The 8384-nt window shown below is 39.6% G+C and overlaps 1 protein-coding gene across 4 annotated transcripts in view; it reads left to right on the top strand.

The window, feature by feature from the left end:
* Nucleotides 1–8384, top strand: part of LOC110463248 (chordin-like protein 1) — a 74937-nt gene that overhangs the window by 52641 nt on the left and 13912 nt on the right. For all 4 annotated transcript variants that reach the window (XM_021517680.1, XM_021517683.1, XM_021517682.1 and 1 more), the window contains exons 3-4: nt 2358–2446; nt 3068–3158. In XM_021517680.1, the coding sequence (XP_021373355.1) occupies nt 2358–2446; nt 3068–3158 (180 nt within the window). The remainder of the gene's footprint in view (nt 1–2357; nt 2447–3067; nt 3159–8384) is intronic.

Genomic DNA, 8384 nt, shown 5'->3' with positions numbered 1-8384 from the left:
CCAACCCACTCAACGTCCTCAACCACCAACCCACTCAACTGATTCAATCACCAACCCACTCAACTTTCACTATCGCAAACCCACTCAACTTCCTCAATCACCATCACATTTAACTAGCTCACAACTTATTAAATAACCAACCCACTCAACCTCCTTAATCACCAACCCATGAAACCTACTCAATCACCAACTTACTCAACCTCCTCAATCACCAACCTACTCAACCTATTCAACCACCGAACCACTCAACTTACTCAATCACCAGGCCACTCAACTTATTCAACTACCAACCAACACAACTAACCCAATCACTAGCCTACTCAACTTCCTCAACCACCAACCCACTCAACCACCAACCCACTTACTCAATCACCAACCCACTCAACTTCCTCAATCCCCAACCCACTCAACTAACTCATTTAGTAATCCACTCGACTTCCTTAAAACTTACTCAATCACCAACCCACTCAACTTCCGCAATCACCAACACACTCAACTAACTCAAACACCAACCCACTCAACTGACTCAATCACCAACACACTCAATTTCCTCAATCACCAACACACTCAACTAACTCAATCACCAACCCACTCAACTGACTCAATCACCAACACACTCAATTTCATCAATCACCAACACACTCAACTTCCACAATCACCAACACACTCAACTAACTCAATCACCAACCCACTCAACTGACTCAATCACCAACTCAATCAACTAACTCAATCACCAAACCACTCAACTGACTCAATCACCAACACACTCAACTTCCTCAATCACCAACCCACTCAACTTACTCAACCATTAATCCACTCGACTTCCTCAAAACATACTCAATCACCAACCCATTCAACTTCCTCAATTACCAACACACTCAACTAACTCAATCACCAACCCACTCAACTTCCTCAATCACCAACACACTCAATTTCCTCTCTCACCAACACACTCAGCTTCCACAATCACCAACACACTCAACTTCCTCAATCACCAACCCACTCAACTTACTCAACCATTAATCCACTCGACTTCCTCAAAACTTACTCAATCACCAACCCACTCAACTTCCTCAATTACCAACCCACTCAACTTACTCAATCACCAACCCACTGAACTTACTCAATCACCAACCCACTCAACTTCCTCAATCACCAACACACTCAACTTCCTCAATCACCAACACACTCAACTTCCACAATCACCAACACACTCAACTTCCTCAATCATCATCACATTTAACTAACTAACAACTTATCAAATAACCAACCCACTCAACCTCCTCAATCACCAACCTACTCAACCACCAACCCACACAACTTACTCAACCACCAACCCACTGAACCACCAACCCACACAACTTACTCAACCACCAACCCACAAAACTTACTCAATCACCAAGCCACTCAACTTACTAAATCACAGATGCACACAACTTACTCAACCACCAAACCACTCAACTTACTCAACCACCAACCCACTGAACCACCAACCCACACAACTTACTCAACCACCAACCCACACAACTTACTTAATCACCAGGCCACTCAACTTACTAAATCACAGACCCACACAACTTACACAATCATCAGCCCACTCAAATAACTCAATCATCAACCTACTCAACCTACTCAACCACCAACCCACACAACTTACTCAACCACCAAACCACTCAACTTCCTCAACCACCAACCCACTCAACCACCAACCCACACAACTTACTCAACCACCAAACAACTTACTCAATCACCAGGCCACTCAACTTACTAAATCACAGACCCACACAACTTACACAATCATCAGCCCACTCAAATAACTCAATCATCAACCTACTCAACCTACTCAACCACCAACCCACACATCTTACTCAACCACCAAACCACTCAACTTACTCAACCACCAACCCACTCAACTTACTCATCCATTAATCCACTCGACTTCCTTAACCACCAACCCACTCAACTTATTCAATCACCAACCCACTCAACTTATTCAATCACCAACCCACACAACTTACTCAATTACCAACACATTTAACTTACTCACAAATTATTAAATCACCAACCCACTCAACTTACTTAATCACCAACCCACTCAACTTACTCCACCACCAACCCACTCAACTTACTCAACCACCAAACCACTCAACTTACTCATCCATTAATCCACTCGATTTCCTCAAAACTTACTCAATCACCAACCCACTCAACTTACTCAATCACCAGCCGATTCAACTTTCTCACCCATCAACCTGATTAACTTGCTCGTTCAACCACCAACGTTCTCAACTCACTCACTCCAAGAGGTAATACACATATCATGCATGTATATTTACATTCGCCTTGTTATATTCCAGAATCATCAACTTGTTTACTTGGAAAGGCTAGCTACGCGGACGGAGATGTTTGGAAATTCAACGAATGTGTCAACTGTACGTGTAATGGAGTAAGTATGATACAAGTTCCTATGTCTCGCACTGTAACAATCAACTATACATGTATGTGTACCGAGTATGATACAAGTCCATGTGACACTCACTGTGACATTCGACAATACGTGTACAGAGTATGATACAATTCCCTGTGACTCTCATTATTACAATCAACTATACGTGTACTGAGTAGGATACAAGTCCCTGTGACTCTCACTGTCACAACAGTAACATATAGTTATTTTATCTACATATTGGATCATAATCACGTGCAGGTCGGGTATTTGTTATATTACGATATTATTACTTTCAGTAAAAGTAGGTCAATATTCTCTTGTAGCGTCTCTCTGCCAAATGAAGCACTTATCTCGCGACAATTTTGCGCTTCTTATCTAAAATATAATTTTATGATGCTATATTGACGTCGTCTTGATAAATATAGCTTTCTGAGGTTCATAAAACTACATATATACCTCATCAAAAGTTCGTAATTAATAAATGTTGTTTTAGGATAATTTCCAATCATATATATTCTTGTTTCACTAGGGTACTAGGCCTTAATCACTACAATATATATATGTTACTGATATATACACCAACATAACTCTTGACAAATTGTGCATGTACATTTTCAGACGCGTGTTGAGTGTGTGAAGGAGCTATGCCCCTCACCTACTTGTACGGAACCTAAAATAGTGCCCGGAGTATGTTGTCCGTTCTGTGAAGGTGAGTTACCTCCCTTGACTTCATTTAAGAATCCTGTCCCACTGCAGGTTCCTTGTCATACATCGAGTCACCTCCCAGTAATTTCGTCTTCAACATTTATAACTATTGTGAGAATGATCCGGGGAACTGCATGTACAACTGATCAGTAAAATGTTCTTGTCTAATTCCAGTATGGCAACATTAATCAAGTGTAGGCTTGCAAGGTAAACGTCCTAAATTCAGCACCTGCATTTTTCTTATTTTTTGCTCTCGAACGTTCGAATTTCAACAACTACAATTCTGTAAATTGCATGGCAACATGTGATTTGTATGGAATACTTCTTCTGAAAAAGACTTCAACAACAATTATACAGTAGTGTCCATGGTAATAAATAATAATAACTTATAATACCGTTCACCTCTATTATGCCCATCAGGAGATGCGTGTTCTTTGGTTTGTTAAATTAAAATATGTACACTTTACCTCAATCGATTTTGAAATAGCCCTGCCTATTGTAGCATTAACTTGATTTTTAGCTCACCTGCCCGAAGGGCAAGTGAGCTTATGCCATGGCGCAGTGTCCGTCGTCGGTCCGTCCATCATCCGTCAACTTTCCTTTAAAACACTAATAGTTCTGAAAGGCCCAGTAGATTTTGACTAAATTTGGTCTGGATCATCCTTGGGCCAAGGGCACTCAATTTTGTATATATGGTGGGTGAGGCCCCACACGGGGCAGAGAGGTGGTGCCCAATAGGGGAAATAGAGGTAAAACCTTTTAAATCCTTCTTCTACCATAGGGATTAAGGAATTTTATCCTTATTTAGTCTGGAGCATCCTTGGTGCAAGGGGACTCAATTTTTTATTAAACGGTGGTCATGCCCCCCACCCCCACCGCCTGGAGCAGATGGGTGGGCCGAATAGGGGAAACAGAGGTGGTGTGGCCCCACTGGGATCAGAGAAGCAGGCTAAATAGGGAAAATAGAGGTCAAACCTTTGAAATCCTCCCTACAGTAGGGATTCAAGATTTTATCCCAATGTTGTCACCACCAAGTTGTCTAGTAGTGCCTGTTACTATTAGGATGTATTCAATAAAACAAGTTGACCACCAGGCCGTCACATTTTAACATTTTAAGTTTGTTCTTACTCTATCTCCAGAATACTGGAAGAATCTTTCTTGAATTTCATATGTACATACAGTACCTACCAAGGAGTGCTATATATTTACCTCATATCAAGTACTTTAAACATATATTCAGGTGAGCGATACAGGCCCTCCTGGCCTATCGATCATTTTCGCTACGCCATATTTTTGCCTTCTTGCGTTTTTAAACCGATTTGTCCAGTGTTGGATCAACCTGCCGTTGCTTTAAAACTACATGTCGATATTTATTATAATATTTGTTTATTATTGATTATTTGCTCTGTTTTAATTCATCCTCTTGTCAAGGACTGAAACGAGCATTTTTTAATTTTAAGGGTTTACATTTTTTTTTGTATTTCTGTAAAAATTGAAAAAATAACTTACATTGACAGTCCTTTATGGTATAATGTTGGATGCCTTGGGGGAATAAAAAACACATTGTTGCTGGATATCAATGATGAAAGATGCATGGTCACTGCACGATAGTGTAACAATGATTAAGAGCACGTTAATATATGAAAGTCTTTTGACATTTTATGTCAATCATTTGCTGTGAGAAGATGCCACGGAAGAAACATGTACCTGTTGCTTATATAGATAACTTAAATAAACTATCATCACAGCTAGAAAACGTTTAAAGCTTCACGATCTTCGCTTATATCACACACAGCATTGCATGTCACAAATTAGCGTCACCCTCAGTTTGAATTGCAAACATACTTCAACTCGGTCATATTTTGACGAGGCTGCTTAGGGACTTGGACCGATGCTTACTTCATACAAAATACCTGTGGTTTATACCTGTACAATCACAGGAAAGTCGGGAAATGACTCCTGTGGGCTCAACGAGGCAGGAGTTTTTTTTTTTATCTTATGGTAATGTTGTGTTTGTCGTTGGTTAATTATTTTGTGGATTCATCTAAAAATATCATTCATTTGGATTAATTTTCGGGGTTTTACATGTTCATTTGTCATACTTATTTTCGGAAATGACTAAACTTGTCTCTGGATCTGCTTTGGTGTGGAAAATATCGAAAACTGCTAAACATAAGCCTCAATCATAACAAACAGCTTAGAAGATATGCCACTTTATATATCCTACCTGTTTGAGTCATCTCCCTTTGATTTATGTTAGAGTTAAGGTTATATGTCACTTTACACATTATACCTGTGGTTTGTGTTAGAGGTAAGGCTGTATGCTACCTTACACATTATACCTGTGGTTTGTGTTAGAGTTAAGGCTGTATGCTACCTTACAAATTATACCTGTGGTTTGTGTTAGAGGTAAGGTTGTATGCTACCTTACACATGATACCTTTGGTTTGTGTTAGAGTTAAGGCTGTATGCTACCTTACATATGATACCTTTGGTTTGTGTTAGAGTTAAGGCTGTATGCTACCTTACACATTATACCTGTGGTTTGTGTTAGAGTTAAGGCTGTATGCTACCTTACACATTACACCTGTGGTTTGTGTTAGAGTTAAGGCTGTATGCTACCTTACACATTATACCTGTGGTTTGTGTTAGAGTTAAGGCTGTATGCTACCTTACACATTATACCTGTGGTTTGTGTTAGAGTTAAGGCTGTATGCTACCTTACACATTATACCTGTGGTTTGTGTTAGAGTTAAGGCTGTATGCTACCTTACACATTATACCTGTGGTTTGTGTTAGAGTTAAGGCTGTATGCTACCTTACACATTATACCTGTGGTTTGTGTTAGAGTTAAGGCTGTATGCTACCTTACACATTATACCTGTGGTTTGTGTTAGAGTTAAGGCTGTATGCTACCTTACACATTATACCTGTGGTTTGTGTTAGAGTTAAGGCTGTATGCTACCTTACACATTATACCTGTGGTTTGTGTTAGAGTTAAGGCTGTATGCTACCTTACACATTATACCTGTGGTTTGTGTTAGAGTTAAGGCTGTATGCTACCTTACACATTATACCTGTGGTTTGTGTTAGAGTTAAGGCTGTATGCTACCTTACACATTATACCTGTGGTTTGTGTTAGAGTTAAGGCTGTATGCTACCTTACACATTATACCTGTGGTTTGTGTTAGAGTTAAGGCTGTATGCTACCTTACACATTATACCTGTGGTTTGTGTTAGAGTTAAGGCTGTATGCTACCTTACACATTATACCTGTGGTTTGTGTTAGAGTTAAGGCTGTATGCTACCTTACACATTATACCTGTGGTTTGTGTTAGAGTTAAGGCTGTATGCTACCTTACACATTATACCTGTGGTTTGTGTTAGAGTTAAGGCTGTATGCTACCTTACACATTATACCTGTGGTTTGTGTTAGAGTTAAGGCTGTATGCTACCTTACACATTATACCTGTGGTTTGTGTTAGAGTTAAGGCTGTATGCTACCTTACACATTATACCTGTGGTTTGTGTTAGAGTTAAGGCTGTATGCTACCTTACACATTATACCTGTGGTTTGTGTTAGAGTTAAGGCTGTATGCTACCTTACACATTATACCTGTGGTTTGTGTTAGAGTTAAGGCTGTATGCTACCTTACACATTATACCTGTGGTTTGTGTTAGAGTTAAGGCTGTATGCTACCTTACACATTATACCTGTGGTTTGTGTTAGAGTTAAGGCTGTATGCTACCTTACACATTATACCTGTGGTTTGTGTTAGAGTTAAGGCTGTATGCTACCTTACACATTATACCTGTGGTTTGTGTTAGAGTTAAGGCTGTATGCTACCTTACACATTATACCTGTGGTTTGTGTTAGAGTTAAGGCTGTATGCTACCTTACACATTATACCTGTGGTTTGTGTTAGAGTTAAGGCTGTATGCTACCTTACACATTATACCTGTGGTTTGTGTTAGAGTTAAGGCTGTATGCTACCTTACACATTATACCTGTGGTTTGTGTTAGAGTTAAGGCTGTATGCTACCTTACACATTATACCTGTGGTTTGTGTTAGAGTTAAGGCTGTATGCTACCTTACACATTATACCTGTGGTTTGTGTTAGAGTTAAGGCTGTATGCTACCTTACACATTATACCTGTGGTTTGTGTTAGAGTTAAGGCTGTATGCTACCTTACACATTATACCTGTGGTTTGTGTTAGAGTTAAGGCTGTATGCTACCTTACACATTATACCTGTGGTTTGTGTTAGAGTTAAGGCTGTATGCTACCTTACACATTATACCTGTGGTTTGTGTTAGAGTTAAGGCTGTATGCTACCTTACACATTATACCTGTGGTTTGTGTTAGAGTTAAGGCTGTATGCTACCTTACACATTATACCTGTGGTTTGTGTTAGAGTTAAGGCTGTATGCTACCTTACACATTATACCTGTGGTTTGTGTTAGAGTTAAGGCTGTATGCTACCTTACACATTATACCTGTGGTTTGTGTTAGAGTTAAGGCTGTATGCTACCTTACACATTATACCTGTGGTTTGTGTTAGAGTTAAGGCTGTATGCTACCTTACACATTATACCTGTGGTTTGTGTTAGAGTTAAGGCTGTATGCTACCTTACACATTATACCTGTGGTTTGTGTTAGAGTTAAGGCTGTATGCTACCTTACACATTATACCTGTGGTTTGTGTTAGAGTTAAGGCTGTATGCTACCTTACACATTATACCTGTGGTTTGTGTTAGAGTTAAGGCTGTATGCTACCTTACACATTATACCTGTGGTTTGTGTTAGAGGTAAGACTATATGCTAACTAACACATTATATATGTGGTTTGTGTCAGAGGTAAGGCTGTATGCTACCTTACACATTATACCTGTGGTTTGTGTTAGAGGTAAGGCTGAATGCTTCCTTACACATTATATACCTGTGGTTTGTGTTAGAGGTAAGGCTGTATGTTAACTTACACATTATACCTGTGGTTTTTGTTGGAGGTAAGGCTATATGCTACCTTACACAATATACCTGTGGTTTGTGTTAGAGGGAAGGCTGAATGCTTCCTTACACATTATATACCTGTGGTTTGTGTTAGAGGGAAGGCTGAATGCTTCCTTACACATTATATCCCTGTGGTTTGTGTTAGAGGTAAGGCTGTATGCAACCTTAAATATTATACCTGTGGTTTGGGTTAGAGTTAAGCCTGTATGCTACCTTAT

The sequence above is a fragment of the Mizuhopecten yessoensis genome, unplaced genomic scaffold (assembly GCF_002113885.1).
Source record: "Mizuhopecten yessoensis strain PY_sf001 unplaced genomic scaffold, ASM211388v2 scaffold10881, whole genome shotgun sequence".
Taxonomy (NCBI): Eukaryota; Metazoa; Mollusca; class Bivalvia; order Pectinida; family Pectinidae; genus Mizuhopecten; species Mizuhopecten yessoensis.
Note: the sequence above shows the minus strand (reverse complement) of the source record. Positions and strands in the feature narration are given on the sequence as shown.